The following is a 19,471-nucleotide window of genomic DNA, read 5'->3' on the forward strand; positions in this document are numbered from 1 at the left end:
TGCAGACACCCCCAATAAAGCCCCTCTACAATGCAGACACCCCCCAATAAAACCCCTCTACAATCCAGACACCCCCCAATAAAGCCCCTCTACAATGCAGACCCCCTCCCCCCCAAAAGAACGACTGTCTTTACAATACAATTGCCCCCCCCCCCGCCCCCCTACCTTATTAGGAGAGCAGAGAGGGAGGAACTGTTCAAAGCAGAGAATGGGAGAGAGCCTCACGAGCCCTGCATACACAGCAGTCAGCGGGAAATGCCAACGTTGACAGTGCTAGTTAATGAGCCGGTGATTGGTTGCTAGGCGGTCCTAGCAACCAATCGCCTTCTCGTTATCTAGCAGAGTTAACTTCGGCATTTCCCGCTGTGTATGCAGGGCTCGTGAGCGAAGTGAGTCTCTCTCCCATTCTCTGCTATACAGTTTCTCCTCCTCTGCGCTCCTGTGTCAGCGAGCGGCGGAGGCAGTCCGCCGGCCGGCCCCGGTGTCACCCGTGTGCTCGCTGACACCCCCCTAATGTGTGGCACCCGGGGCGGACCGCCCCCCCCCCGCCCCCCCTATTGGTACGCCACTGCCAAAGCCGAAGGTGGTTGAATTTACTCCAAATACAGAGTTCCTGTTTATGTAGACTAACTTTTAACTGTATGGGCTACATTCTATTTCCCCCTAAAGCCTAGTATATACAGGCCAAATGTCAATCGATAAATAAAAATCATCCAGCATTTGACTCGTGTGTATGGCAGCAGGTCCGACAGAAGCCGGCCAGTCAGACGAGCATGCTGGAAAACCAGCAGCCGACCGGCTGAGCCAATGGCTGAGAGCGCTGACTGGAGCGTTCTGGTGGAGGGTGTCCCCATGTCAGAATACAATAGCACAGCATGGGAGCTCACTGCGCCAGCGTGGATAGTTAGTACAGCGGCCTCGACCGGAGCTGTGAGGTTTTGTTCGTTCAACCCGCTGGGCTGAACGAGAAAATACTAGTGGTGTGTACCAGGCTCAAAGCAGTGACCAGTGGCTGTTTATTTGAGTACTTAGGATACATTAAGCCATAATGTGATATCATCTTTATAGTGGTCAGCAAGTGCAACTTTCTACATGACATAAGGCTCAGATCACAAAGCTTTAACACAAAGATAAGGATCTTTATATTAGCCATGTGACAATAATGTATCTCACCAAATATTGATGAAAATAATTCAATATTTTTAAAATAAAGTGTCCTACCTTGAGCAGGACCTTCTGCAAAATAGAGCTAATAATGCATTTTACAACATAAAGACATTTTTTTATCGGTTGAACTAGATGGACTTTTTCAAGCAGACTAACTATATGTAACATACCTTTTTCCATTTCTGCTTGAAACTTTATTTTTCCTTATCTAAAGGCACTCCAAGCATAAGTATCCACTTGTGCGTTTCGCATTTTTGTTTTGTGTACAGAAAATTGTTACTTTTTGGCAAAAAAATAAAATAATTGAAACACTTTTAAAAAGCCTTTTATTTTGGGTTGTGTCAAAGTAATTACATTAATCAAATCAGCTAAATCAGATTACATTAAAGCAAATATTATCTCTTCCATATGTGCCAAACAAATGTAAGCACTAGAAATGACACTTCTTCGGGAAAAGTCTTCCATTTAGAATAACAAGACTGTGCGGATGCTTAAAAAAGAAGAAAAACAAGTTCAGAAAAGTATATTATAAATATATATATATATATATATATATATATACTGTATTAGTCAACGTTCTTATACTGTATATTCCTATATATGATCCAAACTTGTACTCTGGTATTTATTAAATATAATTCAGTGTGATATCTGATGCTATATAATGTGGTTTTATATACTGGAAAACAGACCAAGTGACATTATCATGAGTTATGGTTACATGAATGAATGTCATTTGACATATATAAGTAAATCTAGTTTAAACACTTGCCGACCGCCCGCCGCATATATACTGCGGCAGGCTGGCTTGGCTGCGCGAATTACCATACCTGTACGGTGATCCGTGGGCGTGCTCCCCCCCCCCCATGAAGCAGCGGGGATGCCGATCAATGGGGCAATCAGCACCACTGGCCACCCGTAATTGCTCCCCGCTGAGAGAGAAGGACAGTCTGCTGTTGTAAACACAGCAGACCGTTTTTCTCTCTGAAATGATCACAGAGCGAGCGCCTGTGATCCTCCTATATAGAATCACATGTCTCTGTGGTCATTTCACAAGCCCCTCCCCCCACAGTTAGAAACACTCCCCTAGGCTCACACTTAACCCTTAGATCACCCCTAGGTTAACCCCTTCCCTGACGGTGTCATTATTACAGTAACAGTGCATATTGTTAGCACTGATTACTGTAGTAATGTCACTGGTCCCCCCAAAAGTGTCAAATGTCAGTTAGGTGTCCGATCTGTCAACCGCAATGTCGCAGTTGAGCTAAAAATTGCAGATCGCCGCCATTACTAGTAAAAAAAAAAAAAAAATAAAGTTTATAGATGGAATGCATTTTGCACAAACCAATCAAAATACGCTTATTGGGATTTTGTTTTACCAAAATTATGTAGCAGAATACAAATTGGCCTAAAAGGAAGAAAAAAAATAGATTTTTAATTACTTTTTTGGGGGGGGGGGGTGTTATATAGCAGAAAGTGAAAAATATTGCGGTTTTTTTTCAGAATTGTCGCTATTTTTTTGTTTATAGCGCAAAAAATAAAAATCGCACAGGTTATAAAATACCACCAAAAGAAAGCTCTATTTGTGGGAAAAAAGGAAATAATTTTTTATTTAGGTACAGCATTGCACGACCGCGCAATTGTCCGTTAAAACAATGCAGTGCCGAATTGCAAAAAATGGCCTGGTCTTTGAGGGGGCAAATCCTTCCAGTCCAGAAGTGGTTAAAGAGGCATTCACTGTAAGGTCATCATGTGGGTAATGCGGTGCATGGGGATCTCACTCCTGCCCCATCATTCTTTTTACTACTCATATTATAGCTTGAAAGAGATAGTGAATAAGGTCTTATTCACCATTATTTTAAGCAGACAGCAAAATGAATACAGTTTGGCCAGATGGGAAAGTGAGAATCTTATTTCTAATAGAATGTGCTTTCCACTATTGCCACTTAAGCCATCATGCTTACACTTCCTCTTCACCTTTGTTGCCAGTTGCTTTAATGCAGAGTTTCACCCAAAAGGTGAAAAGTCCTCTCTCATTTTTGGAACTTTTTTTCTGAGGGGGGGGGGGCAGGTATCTAGTTTTGTCAGGTACCCACTCCCATGTCTGCTGTAGTCACCAGAATCATATCTAGGCGATTCCATGGGAAGTCCCCGCCCCAACCCCCCATCCGCAGCCTCCTGAGAAACTGACTTTAATTTTTTTTAATGTCATACTGAAGAACCTTTTTTAGTGGGAAAGGGTTATACAGGCAGTAAAGGTGTAAGGGGTTCAAGTAGATATCCTTATATTGGGGCAAAGCCACTTAAAATTTGCCAACCTCCTAACCAAAGCCTCATGCTTTATCCTGAACATGGCTAAACAGGCTCAGGTTGCTCTATCTTTCATACTGCAGCAGAATTAGGATGGCAATTGGGAACCATTGGAACTATTGCCAGGATCCTATTGGATGACTTTGTCTACATGGTGCCTGGTAGTAAATAGGATGTTATTTGCTGTGTGGTGCTGCCAAAGCGCTGGATAAAGATGCTATGGAGGCTGGGAGGGTTTATAAAAGTTGTGAGTCAGACCTCTGCTGAGAATTTTTCTATTATGTAGCAGCACTGTAGCAAACTGAGAGGAATTGGTAAACACAAAAGGCGGAATCTAGGGACGTATAGACTAGAGAATGGAGGTGTTGGTGCACTATTCTAATATGTTCAAAATAAATAGACACAAATACGATCTGCTGGCAATGGTAAATTATGGAATGTATTGTCTTCTATGAATGTATTTCTACATATGGTTTTGAAGTTAATTTTAGTACATGGATGCTAATCTCATACTTAGAGGATTCATTTTATAGTCAGGGGTTTGTTTACATGCATATCGCCACTTCTCTTGCTCTGAATGTTGGATATGATTTTCAATATCTGTTCTAATTCTGTATACATGAGCCTCACATAGCACCATTTCTCTAATTTTGTAAAACCAGTTTATGGGTACTGCAAAGTACCAATTATTTTGTTTAGTATTCTGGGCACAATTCTAAGTATTCTTCCCAGTATAGTATGTATAGACAATGCATACTACCACATTTCTTCTTCTGGATGATGAGTACAATTCTCAGTATTCATTCTTCTCTATATAAATGGATGCTGCACTCTTAACAGACAGCACATTAAAAAAAAAAAATAACTGAATTTATTATTACTAATACTAACCTTTTTCCAGCTCTCAGAAGTTCAAACCCTTCATTTATTTGGGTAAAAGGCAAAGTATGGGTCACTAAACCATCCAGATCAAATTTGCCTGCCATGTACTCAGAAAATAACTGGGGCACTGAGTCCGAACTTTTATAACCTGAAAAAGTCAGACTCTAGTTCAGTTTGACTCAGTTAGATACAAAACATACATGTATTGACCATATACCGTATTTAATACATTGTTTGCTATGACAGTTCCTTCAAATGAAAATGTCAGTAAGAACCGTGGTCTCTAAATTCCAGTATCCAAATTACACTATAAGGAGACATTTAAAAAACAGATTAATCACAAATTTTGCTGCAAATCTGTCGGTTAACAAAGTCTATGCAATAGGTTTTAATGTGTACTCTGCATTTGAAAGTGTGGGCAGCCAACTGCCACAGATTAGCACAGATCCAGTCTGGTTTTAGCACTGGAGACACACACACTCAAAACAGATGCACAATAAAGAAGTAGTCAGGGAAAGGTTTCATTCTGTTACAGTGGGGGGTATTTACTAAAACTGGTGCACTCAGAATCTGGTACAACTGTCCATGGTAACTGGTAACCAATCAGCATCCAAAATCAGCTTGTTCAAATAGGCTTTGACAATAAAACCTGGAACCTGGAAGCTGATTGGTTTCTGTGCAGAGCTGCACCAGATTTTGCACCCTGCAGTTTTAGTAAATCGCCCCCAGTGGTACTTAAAACGTGACTTCATCTAAAACATGAAGGTCTATTTTTTCTTCTCCTACCTCTTTCTGTACAACTTTTGGAGTGTCTATTTATGACAGGTACCTGCTCCAACTTGTGTTCTTCTTGCCTAGATGAGAAGAGCAGAAGTTGGCGACCCCCTTCCCACCTGCAAACTCCTGGGCACATTCAGGGAACTGTGAGACTAGTCCAAATATGCAGCACATCATGGTGGGGAGCTGGCTGTGAAAGAGCAGGAATTCACACACAGCTTCCCACTAGCAAGATGGCGCACTGGGCACCCAAAGACCATCGAGGAACCAGCCCGGTTGACAGTGCTGGACTCCTGGACCGGTAAGTGTCTGTTTATTAAAAGTCAGCAGTTACAGTATTTGTAGCTGCTGAAGTTTTATTTTTATTTTTTTAAGAGCAGCTAAATGGGGATTTAGGAATTTATGAATAATACTGCATAAATATAAAAGATCTATTTTATATTTTGACTCAAATCTGCGTCACTACTTCTGTTTAGCAATGTCTAGCTGGGATGCAGAATTGTTTAATGCCCCCATGTACATTCATATTTTTCTTACCTATCCCTACTCCATCCATTGCTAAAATAAATTAAAAAAAATAAATATATATATATATATATATATATATATATATATATATATATATATACAGCGAAAGATAGGGGAGCTTTGTGTGTGCATCTATAACACAGCTACAGTATGCAGTATAGTGCTACTCTACTAATTTAGGATTACAAAGAGCAAGAATAAAAGTAACTTGATTGTGCATTTAGAAAAGTAAATGTAGCCTAGAACAGTGGTGTTATACAATCATTTAGATAAAGAGTTATTTCTTCTGGTTAATTTTTAAAATTGATTAGCTTTTGGCAACATTTCTAATATGTGGAAAGCCTCAACATAGTGGAAGTTTGCCATTGTCAACAAGTACTGACAGTTTTAAAGGTCATCTTAGAAGCCATCCTGCCATTTGAAAAACATTTCAGGTTAAACAAGGTAATTGTTGAAATTCAGTGTTATAAAAGGTAAACTACACTTCATCACTGCTGAACTCTGACTTCAAAAAGAATACGTTCGAAACTTGTAAAAGTAGCACAGTTTAATTCAGGCTCTTTTGGTGGGAATCAATAGTATCTATTATGTTTAATTTATTTAAAGTTGTATTAAAACTATTACTGTACATTTTTTTTTTTTTTTTGGTGGGGGTGAGGGGTTGCCATAAGGTAAAAAAAAATGCCATTTAGTACCACTTTAATGTGTTTAGCATAGAACATATATTACATTCTGCATTTTTTTTTCTAGCCAGGTAAATTAAAATAATAACACTGACCTCTTGGCTCCACCTATCCCCACTCATGGCACCAGCTCTCCATGCAGCCCAGAGGACTACAAAGGTTTCCTTGACTGCACTAAATTCAATAATACTTATTGGATATGGATATAAAGTACCAGCATCTGTTTTTTTTTTTTTTTTTTTTGGGGGGGGGGGGGGGTTGTCTCCTTATTTTAATAAGAAAAAAAAGTGCTAACGTCTTGTAAAGTTATATAATTAATGGTATTTTTCCAGACTGCATCTTTCCCTTTAGAAGTATAACCTTCCTTTTGAGCAATAAAAAATATTCTGAATCACAACTGGTATAGGAGTAAGTCACCAAATGTACTTTTTGAGACTTTTTGTTTTTATAATGGTTGGGTGGATGTTTTGTAAAGTACTTATCCCTGCCTTGAAATTCACCTCCCTGTCTGTACTAGACAGAAGAGTTGTCAGTGGTTATTGACCAACTAAACCAAGTTTGAAAAATGTAAGGAAAAGGATGCTTGCAATATTTCTGGAACATAAGCAGTAGGGATGATCGAACGGTTCGGGTCGACCATCGGTTCGGCCCGAACATTGGGTGTTTGAGGTTCGGCCGAATTTAGAACTTTTTGCCCAAAAAGTTCGGAATTCGGCAACCAGAACCGACCAAAATGCAATGCTTCAGGAAATGGGCTTTAAAAGCCTGTGATTGGACCAGAACCATTAGCAAAAGCCAATTGAGGGGGCAGGAGAATGCTAGGAATGTGATTGGAGTGACTAGGGGGTCCCTAGACCAATCATTAGTGAATACGCCCCCCAGTATAAAAGATCGCCCCCACCATATTCCTAGCATTGTTATACTGGACATGGAAGAGAGTGGAAGCAGTTCTGTTAATTTTACTTTAAAAGTGTCATTTAGCATTTATTAGTGTGAGGAAAGGGATATCTAGTGTAGTTAGAGTGCTCCTTTACACTTAAGTTAGCTTCAAAAATTTAGTTTCTGTAGGGAAAGTGTTAAGTGTAAGGGGACCGTAGTGTAGTGTAGGGTTAACTGACAGTGACTGCTATGGAAGGGTGACAAAACCCTTCCATAGCAGGGTGACCGCTATAGAGAAATGATCATTTCTCTGAGTTGCTTCGGGACAGGAATATGGCTTCTCACCAGCCAAGCATTTTTCATGCTGCAGGGGTTGCCACTGCCAGTGCTTTTTTGAGGACATGTTTGATGTCAGACATGACATCTGAACATGTGTATAGGGGGTATATATACACATATATGTCTGTATATATACCCCTAGACATATATAGGTGTGATAGTAGCAGAAATATATGCTTGCGCTAATGAAATCATTTACAGTAATATATTTCTGCTACTATCACACCTATATATGGCTAGGTGTCTATATACATATAATTATGTGTGTATATATACCACTATACACAAGTTCAGATGTTTTACCCCTAAGTGAAAATGTCCAAATTGGACCCAAAGTGTCAATATTTTGTGTGCCCACCATTATTTTCCAGCACTGCCCTAAACCTCTTGGGCATGGAGTTCACCAGAGCTTCACAGGTTGCCACTGGAGTCCTCTTCCACTCCTCCATGACGACATCACGGAGCTGGTGGATGTTAGAGACCTTGCGCTCCTCCACCTTCCATTTGAGGATGCCCCAGAGATGCTCAATAGGGTTAAGATCTGGGGACATGCTTGGCCAGTCCATCACCTTTACCCTCAGCTTCTTTATTAAGGCAGTGGTCATCTTGGAGGTGTGTTTGGGGTCGTTATCATGTTGGAATACTGCCCTGCGGCCCAGTCTCTGAAGGGAGGGGATCATGCTCTGTTTCAGTATGTCACTGTACATGTTGACATTCATGGTTCCCTCAAGGAACTGTAGCTCCCCAGTGTAGGCAGCACTCATGCAGCCTCAGACCATGACACACTTGTCTTTGTACTCCTCTCCTGGTTGCCGCTACTCACGCTTGACACCATCTGTACCAAATAAGTTTATCTTGTCTCATCAGACAGCAGGACATGGTTCCAGTAATCCATGTCTCAGTCTGCTTGTCTTCAGCAAACTGTTTGCGGGCTTTCTTGTGCATCATCTTTAGAAAAGGCTTCCTTCTGGGATGACAGCCATGCAGACTAATTTGATGCAGTGTGCAGCATATGGTCTGAGCACTGACTGGCTGACCCCCCACCCCTTCAACCTCTGCAGCAATGCTGGCAGCAATCATACCTCTATTTCCCAAAGACAACCTCTGGATATGACGCTGAGCACATTCACTCACCTTCTTTGGTCAACCAAGTCGAGGCCAGTTCTGAGTGTAACACTAACGAGTCACATGACACGGGGAGGGAAAATGGCTAATTGGGCCCAATTTTGACATTTTTACTTAGTGGTGTACTCACTTTTGTTGCCAGCGGTTTAGACATTAATGGCTGTGTGTTGAGTTATTTTGAGGGGACAGCAAATTTACACTGTTATACAAGCTGTACACTCACCACTTTACATTGTAGCAAATTGTAATTTCTTCAGTGTTGTCACATGAAAATGTATAATAAAATATTTACAAAAATGTGAGGGGTGTACTCACTTTTGTGAGATACTGTATATTATATTCATATATATTGTATTCAGTATCTAAGAAATAGTACTTTCATTCTGTGAAAAATATGCTGGTTGTCAGATTGGGACAAGATTATGTCAGATTGTTGCCTTATGGAAATATAAATGTATTCCGCATAATTAACATTAATGATGTGTCTGTTTTGTTGAGTAGAATTAGTTCTGCAACACTCCATTGACAGGAAAGGCTATTGCAATTGGCAGTTCTGGTTTTGGTTTGGTTGGTTTTGGTATCATCACAACTACCATCTTGCTGACCAGATTGGCCTGACTCAGCAAGTTATCCAAACGCTGCACTAAACCAAAAACCAGACTGATTATATTCACTTTTAGGCCCCTTTCACACATGCGGACCGTTCAGATCCGCCTGTCAGTTTTTGTTGGCGGATCTGAACGGTCCCCCCATGCATTCCTATGGGGCATCGGATGTCAGCGGAGATATGTCCGCTGGCATCCGATCCAATCGGTCAAATCTGGACTGATGGAAACCCTATTTTCCATCCGTCCGGCGGATCGGATGAGAACGGACCGACGGTCCATTCCCAATCCGATTCCCCCATAGAGATGTATGGGGCTCTGACAGCTGTGTCTCCGCTGAGATAAACGGAGTCCGCCGATGGAGCGGATAGTGTGAAAGAGCCCTTAAACCCTTTTATTTTGCTGTTGCTTATGTATGTATTGTAATATATTTTCTGTAAATGTTTGCTGCACCATTTTTCTCTTCTTATCGCTAAAATTATATTTAAATAAAGTTAGGCTAAATTTCTGAATGTGTTACCTGAAAATTGAAGAACTATTCAGGCAAAACTGCCACACAGTGACACATCATTGTAAACATTCAGAGTTGCAGAGTGCAGAGTTGCAGAGTGAGGGGTCTATTTACTAAAGGCAAATAGACTGTGCACTTTGCAAAGTGCAGTTGCACTCTGCAAGAGCAGTTGTTCCAGAGCATAGTAAATGAGCAGAAGCTCTGCTGACTTCCATCATCATGTGCAAGCACAAATGCTATTTTTTTTTTATTTTCCTTGCACATGATTGGGTACTTTTTCAAAGTGAAGCTTTACCTCATTTACTAAGCTCTGGAGAAACTATACTTCCAGAGTGTAACTGCACTTTCAGAGTACAATTGCACTTTGCAAAGTGCACAGTCTATTTGCCTTTGGTAAATCAACCCCCGGCTGTTATAATATATCAAGGAAAGCCAATTCAAGCTTACTTATGCTGTGTATATGAGTTGTTGTACAGATGGGGAATCTAAGTCAGAAAGCTTACATAAAGACCCTAAAAATTAGTAGCTATGAGTTAGAGAATTCAGAGAAACCAGTGCTACCCACATTCTGTGACTTGTAGCTTTTAAATTTACCATCATACCATACAATACCAAGAAAGGTAGCTTAGAATGCCAGATAGTTTGTGGCCACAAAACAAGGAGTGGCTCAGCAGAAGCTTCAAAACAATAGTAGTTTTTCCCTCACAAAATAGTCTAGTTGTTGGAAGTTGTAGGATTGTTTTCCAAATGGATCATATTCCATATAATTTTTCAAAAATGTTTCAATAAACTTTTTGTACAGTACACTGCATTGGTAAATTTACTGCCTATCTTTCACTGCTTGTACTATACAGCTATCCCTTCTTTTTTTTGTCAAAACGATAGTACCTTTGGCCCTGTCAACTGGACAGCAAGGGGGGGGGGGGGGGGGGTTTGAAATGCACAATGGTTTCAGACAGCAGCATGGAATGTTCAAAATTACACATCTATACAGGCAAATTGTAAAAGGAAACTAGAACAGATGGTTTAGAAGAAGCTGGATCTTGCATAATTGGGAAACGATTAGTCATCCTTTGTTTACTAATGGGACTGAAAACTGCAAAAAGGCAATTAAAAGGTGGGTTGCTATCTAAATAGGTCCACTAGGTTGTGACCATCCTCCAATAATTTCAATATCTTCCCCTGCTACACCAGGCCTCGTCACAGAGCACAGTTTAGAAGCAGCAAGGGAACCCTCCCTTGTTTCTTGCATTAAATTATCTGCCAGTCTGATTGGTGCTCAGTGCTCACACAAAAGGCATAGGAAGTGGGAGTACTCATGTTACTGGCTGTTCAGACCTGCAGGAGTTATGTATCTCTAGCTGCAAGAAGCAGGACAATGTGACGTAAGAGCTTTAACTGGGTGTGTGGAAACTCTACATGTGGCATCCAACTACACAGTCTTGCTTTCTATAGGGTCCCAAAGATAAATGCACCCCACAACATATTAACTGCTATAATCTAATACTTTTAAATATATTTTAAAGCATTCCCTAAAGTATAACAATACAACGGGAGCACCACACGAAAGAAACGAGAGTGTCCAAAATGCTCTATTGATTTTTTAGCAAGATCACACCAAAGCCAATGCGTTTCGAGGGCCTAAAAAAAACTCCCCCTTTGTCAGGGCCAAAGAAATTCATATAAATGTAAAAATAATATAAAAAGTTTAAAAAGTATTAGAAAGGAACTATGGGTTTTCAAAACGGGGACGAATAAATATTAAATACTATTAAAAAACAATAATGACATACCTACAGTATATGGCCATAAAAACCAATCAACAAATGAAGAACTGATGCCTGTTTGGTGTGATCTTGCTAAAGAACCAATAAATCATTTTGTACTCTACCATCTCTTTTGTGTGGTACACCTGTTGCATTCCTATGCTTTAAATGACAATCCTGGTGCCTATCGTAGAGGATTCTTACTTTATGTAAGCAGTCTCGCTAGGGCCAATGTGCTTCTTGAATGTTCGTATACTCCTTTTTACAAAAGAATCAGTGCCTTCGAGCAGCACCTTCAAAGTATTCCTGTCATTTAATACAATGCAAAACAATGTAAATAGGTGTCCTATAGAAAAATGTACCTCCATATATACTGCCTTTCCACGTGCGTCCGGTGAGAAGCAGAAGAGGATCAAATGTGACCTTTGCATCCGGGGGAGCTACTCCTATTACCACGCTGGTTCCATATCCTGGATGAGTACACTCCAGTGCTACTTTCTAGTACCAAAGAAAAAAAGAAATCAGGCTGAAGATGAACATGCCTTTGAAGTAAGTTCTGTACCTATAAATTACTTTTACCAACATAGGTGTCATAGAAGTTAAAAAAATACAAAAATGTTCAAATGGTGAAATGAGAGACCCTCAAAGATTTGTATTTTCCAGACTTTTACATTCCCAAGCATGTTCATATCTTCCAAACTCGTATGTAATTTCCTCTGCAGTGAAAAGATAGCAAAGTATGCTGCCACAAAATACTCAAAATGGCCTAATCAGAATTGTCTTGATAAAGCTCTATAAAATCGCATACTCTGCTAATCTCCCAATGGCAGATGTATATCCTGTATGAACCAATAACTTTCAACGTTTTTGTAGCCAAGCTGGGACTACTATATATGTATATACAGTATGTCATAAATATATATATACAAGTTATTGTTATAATGCAGCCAGAGTGTTCCTTGAAGGCTTTTATGAGACAGGTCAGCTTTCCCCGGGAATGGACGAACTGGATTGTGGGAGATATAGTTTGGATCTTAAGGCAGACTGTTAAGTGGATAGCAGGAGAGACTATACTCCCAGGGAGCCATGGGAGAGAGAGAGAGGATCATGGGAGAGCTGATATACCTCCCTGCTGGGCTGGTAATGTACACCATTACTTTGGGATTACAAATATCACGTTGAAGAGTGATAAGAGCTCCAACTGCCGGCGAAGATTCTGCAAGGTCTTGCTAGGGCAAGAACTTTAGTACTTACTGTCTTAAAGGAGACCTGTTAGAATACTGTTAGATCCTTATTAAGGGAAGACGAGATATTGCTAGTTCTGATTTTAGAAGAGGTTCAGCCAGTGTTCAAGGTTAATATATATTACAATAACTTTGACAGTTAGAGCTGATAATACAGTCAGTTAAAATTATTTGTTGAATATAACACTCTGTTTGCTGAACATTTATCTCCACAGTGTCGGTCTCTTGAGCCCCATTGTGATTAGTGGGGTTTAACTGATTGACACTGCTTTATCTGTTATTACTGTATCCTATCCATTATCAATACGTTTGATTGATTTCCCCTTTTCTTCAGTAAATAATAAGATTTGTATCTCCATTGTGTCAGTGTATTTTTGGAGATTACCACTGAAATGTCAGAACCTAAAGTGCCTAGTGGGTTTGATAATTCTCAGGGTCAGGTGAGTGCAGAGGAACTTCCACTAACCAGCAGCCTTCAAGGGGGCTGTGCTACATGTTCATTCTGTTTTTTCAATTTTTCCAATTAGGCAGTTCATGGTGCAGTAATCTAAACTAACTGATTTGAACTAAAATCTCAATAACCTCTAGAATTTACTGTACTTTTCTTATTATCATTGCACTATGCTCTGTTTTAACAAACACGACTTACTGAGATCAATTCTCCATAATTAATTTTCCCTTGTTATTGGTTGACTTACATGGACTTTTGTATTTTTTCAACCAGACTACGGAACTATGTACACATCAATTCTCAAGATTATTGTATCCATTTTTACTTTTTCTTCCATTTACTTTCAAGTCAAGTCAAGTGTACTCCATTTGAGGGTAGTGGCCCCCAAGAAACACATTTAACTGATTTCTAGAAAAAAAAATTGACACCAAGGTTGCTCTTTGCCTCTTCTCCATTGCTGGGTGGTCTTCAATGATGATACCAGTCCAGCTCTCTGCAACAATTTACCTTGAGAACAGGGCACCAAGATGATGTTCCCCCCAGGCAGCCGCTCATGATGCCCCGCATTCACATGAATTGGGTTGAATAATGCTGGGCATCATTCAGCTTGGAGAAGGACTGGCGCTGAATTGCAGAGCAGGTGAGTCTGCTAGGAGCAGCTCTAGGGAGTAGTTGAGTATTGCAGCCAAAGCTGCTTTTTATTTAAAAAAAAAATGCTGGAGCACAATAAACAAAACAAAAATGGAATTGGGCTTTTAGTGAAACTCTCACCGTTAAACTTCTCTCACCGGTAACCCAAACTATTATATCATACTTACTTTTGAATTGTTTTTTTGTATTTGCTCTTTTCATTATATTTATAGTATTTTGTTTTAATTACTATATTACACTAAACACAGTCTTTTTACATTAGCCTCATAAAGTGGCCTTAATGAAATTGTTAGGGCACATGAAGATAAAAATCTCAAAAGCTGCACTCTTGCTCTCTTTTTTAAATTTACTGGGAATCATTGGCAAAACAAAAAAGTTCTGATTTGATGTGCCTGCTTTACAAATCTGTGGTAAACTGGAGCTGCAACAAATAATGGTAACAAGCATACATCAGAAAAGTGCCTCCATCTACTTTCTTCTCTGTAATTCTAGCCCAGTGTATTTTATCTGGGGTACCGGCCTCCAAGAATCACATTTATCTGATTTGGAAAAATAGGTCTGTGTCTCTCACACAACTTTCTGGCAACATTGCCCATAACCACTTCCATTTAGACCTGTACTAGGCCAAAATGTCCACATTTGGCAATAAAGTGATAACCCATAATCCAGCTTTTTGTCAAAGCTTCTCCAGTTCACAGTTCCAGTACTACATGTACTTAAATACAGTATATAAGTGAGTAATATTTACAGGGATCTTGCTTCTGTAAATGTTTTCTGTGGGCAAATACTCTTTACCATATTCAATTAACCGGTTGCCATCCGCCGCATGTACATATACTGCTGCGGTCAACCCCGTGCAGGCAAAGTGACGTACCGGTACGTCACTCGCCTGCAAGCCAAAAGGGGCGAGCGCGTGCCACTAGAGGCATGCTCCCGCCCCCGCTCGCTCACTCTGATCCCCCCGCGTGTGACCGGGGGACCCGATGTCCGCCGGTCACTCGCGATCGTCAGTTTCAGAGGGAGAAAGGCAGGCGGCTAGTGTAAACAAAGCCGCCTGTCACTCTCCCTTGTGTAACAGCAGAGATCATACGGTCCTGCTATGTAGGACCATAGATCTCTGCTGTTACATGAACAGCCACATCCCTGCACAGTTAGAAGCATGCCCCTAGGGACACACTTAACCCCCCCTTCTCCAATAAAGTTAACCCCTTCCCTGCCAGTGTCATTTTTACAGTAACAGTGCATATGTATAGCACTGATTACTGTAGTAATGTCACTGGTACCCCCAAAAGTGTCAAAAATGTCAGTCAAGGGTCCGATATGTCCGCCGCAATGTCGAAGTCCCGCAAAAAAATTTGCAGATCGCCGCCATTACTCGTTAAAAAAAAAATGACAAAAATCTTTCCTTTAGTTAGTAAACGCAATAACTTTTGCGCAAACCAATCAAAATACGCTTTTTGCAATTTTTTTTACCAAACATATGTAGCAGAAAACAAATTGGCCTAAAATGTTAAAAAATTTAGATTTTTACATTTTTTGGGGGAATTTCATATAAAAAAATGTGAAAAATATTGTTATTTTTGCAAAATTGTCGCACTTTTTTTGTTTATAGCACATGATCAAAAATCGCACAGGTGATCAAATACCACCAAAAGAAAGCTCTGCTTGTGGGAAAAAAAGGACATCAATTTAATTTGGGTACAGCGTCGCACGACCGAGCAATTGTCCGTTTAAGTCACGCAGTGCTGAATCGCAAAATAGGCCCTGGTCAGGAAGGTGGTAAAATCTTCCGGGGCTTAAGTGGTTAAAGACAGCTGGGAGCTGATTCCCATGTCCCTCTTTCCTCCTCAGCTGTCCCTCTTTTTGTTCTGATGTATAGACTTCTCTAAATAAAGGTAATTCTAACTACCAAAGTACTATACTTTTATGAAACCTATAAATGATTGCATTTGTCATGTTGACAAGCTAGAATAAAGGAAATGCAGTAGTGAAAATGCACTTGTGGGTTAATTAATCATTTTTGCTTGTTAGTTTCCAGAAAACATCACTGAAGCCTATCCAGTACTCCTATAAAGAGCCGTCAGCCCTGTGGAGCAGTGGGCTGGTTCTTGGGAGTTAATATGCAAATATCAAAGCCTTGATGGGTTGTTGTCAGCCTGGATAGGTGAACTTTCCTTGGTAGTGCCCACATATGATGAGCCTCCATGATTGAAAGAACTGACATCCAATGAATGAAAGGAGTCGGCCGTGGACATTAAACCTGGGGAGGAAATGGCTGGAGAATGTTGGAAATCCTCCAGCTATGCACACTTTGAGAATCTCACAGTCCTGAATGAAGGTGAGATTGGAGTTCAGCTTCAAGCTGCTTGAAATATATTGTTGCAATCATAATATCTTCCTTGTAGATTGACCAACTATTACCTTTTTCCGCATATACTGTAGAGATAAAACATTAATGAGCATATGCCTAGCTTGATTTGATTATTCATAAATAGTAATAAGGGACAAAATGAATCAAAATGCTCTCCAACCGTATCAGTTCATAGCACAGTAAAGCCTTCTTGGAACGTAAGGTATTCACATGTCTCATTCCATCACACATTCCAAAAATAAGAGGATAATATCTCTATTTCTGGACAGCGGATGTATCCTCACAAATCATTCCTTATGTTTCATTAACCAGATGCACATCAAGAACCACTGGTGTAAGGTACAATTTCAGCTTGATATTATATTTATTTCAAACTGCATACTGCTGCTTTAGGCTTTTTGGTCATCATCAGTGCTGTGTATGAATACCATGTCTTCTATGCAGTAGGAGTTAGGACCAAGGGAATCAAAAAGCCTTCCAAATGAATCAGCGCATAGTAATGGTAATGGTGAATCAAAGTTAAAACTACATACCATAAGTTCTGTACTGCCAATGCATTCAAAGGAATAATGCACTCCATCTCCTGTCATTTCCTTGATTACCTCCTGGATTGGCTTGTTCAAATCTTTAGGATTGATACAGTCAGTGGCTCCAAACAGCTTTGCCTTTTCAAACTTGCTACTGTTTATATCTATAGCAATAATTCTTGATGCTCCAGAAACTTTACATCCAATAATGGCTGACAGCCCAACAGCGCCCAATCCAAATACAGCACAAGTAGTACCAGGCTCCACCTGTTGATTAAAAAAGTTGATAATATTCCTTTTAGATTTGTTAAATTTGATTTAGCTCAATGTAATATGATACGGTATGCTACTTAAAGTGGTATTAAACTTTCATTTTGTTTTCTTAAAATAAAACAGACATGTCATGCTTACCTGCTCTATGCAATGCTTTTGCACAGAGCAGCCCCAACACTCCAGGCCCCTTCTCTTAGGCGGGGTTCTCCCACAGAAAATGGGGCACCCATATGGGGGCACCCGTACGTACTCGCTCCCGAGCCCACCCCCTGCTCCTGTATCACAGCATCGCATACTAGCCCATTATGTTTAACTTACCTTAAAACGAAGCCCCGACACGGACCCCCGGACATCGATGCGGGCGCTGCCATGATCCCTCGTCGTCTCTTCCGGGTTTGGCGGCTCCGGCGCGCTGATTGGCCGGAAGAGAAGGCTCCAGCGCGCTGATTGGCCGGAGCCGTGATGACGTCACTCCCGCTCATGCGCGCGGGAGTGATTTTTCCGGCAAGCTCCCGGCAAGTTAATTGAAGGTCCCCCCGGACCTTCAGAGCGCATGCGCCGCTCGCGCGAGCGGCTGCATGCACTGTAAATATCTCCTAAACCGTGCCGGTTTAGGAGATATTATTTGTACCTACAGGTAAGCCTTATTATAGGCTTACCTGTAGGTAAAAGTGTCAAAAAGCGGGATACAACCGCTTTAAGGCTTTAGAGCCACTAAAGCCACTTTTGGATGGTTGGTGGAAAAAATAATTTTATTATATATTACAATATATTATATTATATGTTACCATATGTTGTTGATATTCTGTGTGATCTTCTGGGTGGCTTATTTAAAGTCCCACTAATTTTTTTGTTTCTATTAAAGTTTATATTGCTTTCGCAAGATGCACCAAGAGCATTGTAGCATAGATACCTCAAAATTATACTCTTTTTTTTTTCTTCTAGGAGGCTGAAAGCAATATAATGAACCTTCCTTTTGGGACTGCATGTCTGGACTTTCTTTTCATTCATTGATCAAGATGATGTATTGATTCATGTTCACTCATGGACCTTAGCGCTGCTAGTGTGTGAAGGAGTCTATGAGCCTGTTGGCTGTTTGGATCTTTTACGCACCATATTGATGAAATATAATGAACCTAATGTAACTTTTTTCTTAACCAGAGTGTAGTGTCCCTTTAACCAGTTCCAGACCGCCCACCGCATACATACTGCGGCAGGGCAGCCCGGCTGCGAAAAATCATTTACATGTAAGTGATTTTGTGCATGCGATCTAGGGGGATGCAACATGCGATTGGACACAGCGGGAGCCAATCAGCAAGTCCTGCGGCCGCGATGGCCACCGGGACCCGCCGATCGTTCAGAGGAAAGGCATGGGAGCGATCGTTCAGTGAAAATGGCTGTTCTGTCAGGGAGTAAACGAGACATTTTGTGTTTCAGCTAACCTGAAACACATATCTCTCTTTTCCGCTAGTGCACCCACTCCCCCCACAGTTAGAAAGCACCCCCTATGAGCACACTTAACCCCTTGATCGCCCCTGATGTTAACCTCTTCCCTGCCAGTGTCATTTATACAGTAATAGTGCATTTATTTTTTAGCACTGATCACTATATTTGTGTCACTGGTCCCCAAAAAGTGTCACTTAGTGTCAGATTTGTCTGCTGCAATGTCACAGTCCCGCTAAAAATCGCTGATCGCTGCCATTACTAGTAAAAACAATAAAAAAAATAAAAAGTCAATAAATCTATCCTATAGTTTGTAGGCATGATAACTTTCGCGCAAACCAATCAATATACGCCTACTAGGATTTTTTTTTACCAAAAATATGTAGCAGAATGCACATTGGTCTAAATTGATGAAAAAATTTGATTTTTTTTAATTTTATTTTAAATACACATCTAAGCATTGCTTTGAATATTTAGGAGTCACAGACTTCATGGCAACAGGCTATAGGTCTCACAGTGTAAAGTGTGATTAAATCTTCATGAGAGATATTGTTAATAAATATTACTATCCCATTTGAAGTTACCTAAACCATATTCTCAATGTCCATTAAGTATCTGTCTTTCACTCCCAATGACGGTGAATACAATCACATATCTCTCCCCCCCCCCCCCCATAGGTAGACTAACCAGGTACCAGACCTCCAATCAGTCTATGCCTGAATTAGTCGAGTAACAGCTCCCAAAGAGTCAATCCATCATGCCTGCTTCCTTGACATAGTTCAACAAAGTTTGTAAGTTTGTCCCGGCAGGGTGCAGGGAGCTCTCATAGCCAATCAGTCTGTGGAAGTCTGGTTTGGGCAGACCAGACTTGGCTTCTTGGTCACCCTGTGTCCCTAATAGACATAGGAGGGGCCTAGGGGGCTGAGAGAGGTATTTCCC

General features: G+C 40.6%; 1 protein-coding gene across 1 annotated transcript in view; it reads right to left on the reverse strand.

Annotated features, from left to right (window-relative positions):
- Positions 1 to 1,478: 1,478 nt before the first annotated feature.
- The window catches only part of LOC309548685 (uncharacterized protein), a 127,284-nt gene continuing 109,291 nt past the window's right edge, over positions 1,479 to 19,471 (reverse strand). Inside the window, exons 19-22 of the mRNA XM_082248647.1 lie at positions 16,823 to 17,083; positions 11,935 to 12,070; positions 4,369 to 4,507; positions 1,479 to 1,657 (exon numbers count right to left, since the gene is read on the reverse strand). Coding sequence (XP_082104773.1) covers positions 1,633 to 1,657; positions 4,369 to 4,507; positions 11,935 to 12,070; positions 16,823 to 17,083 — 561 coding nt within the window. The 3' untranslated portion in view covers positions 1,479 to 1,632. The remainder of the gene's footprint in view (positions 1,658 to 4,368; positions 4,508 to 11,934; positions 12,071 to 16,822; positions 17,084 to 19,471) is intronic.

The sequence above is a fragment of the Pelophylax lessonae genome (genome assembly GCF_965119305.1).
Source record: "Pelophylax lessonae genome assembly, chromosome: 1".
Lineage (NCBI taxonomy): Eukaryota > Metazoa > Chordata > Amphibia > Anura > Ranidae > Pelophylax > Pelophylax lessonae.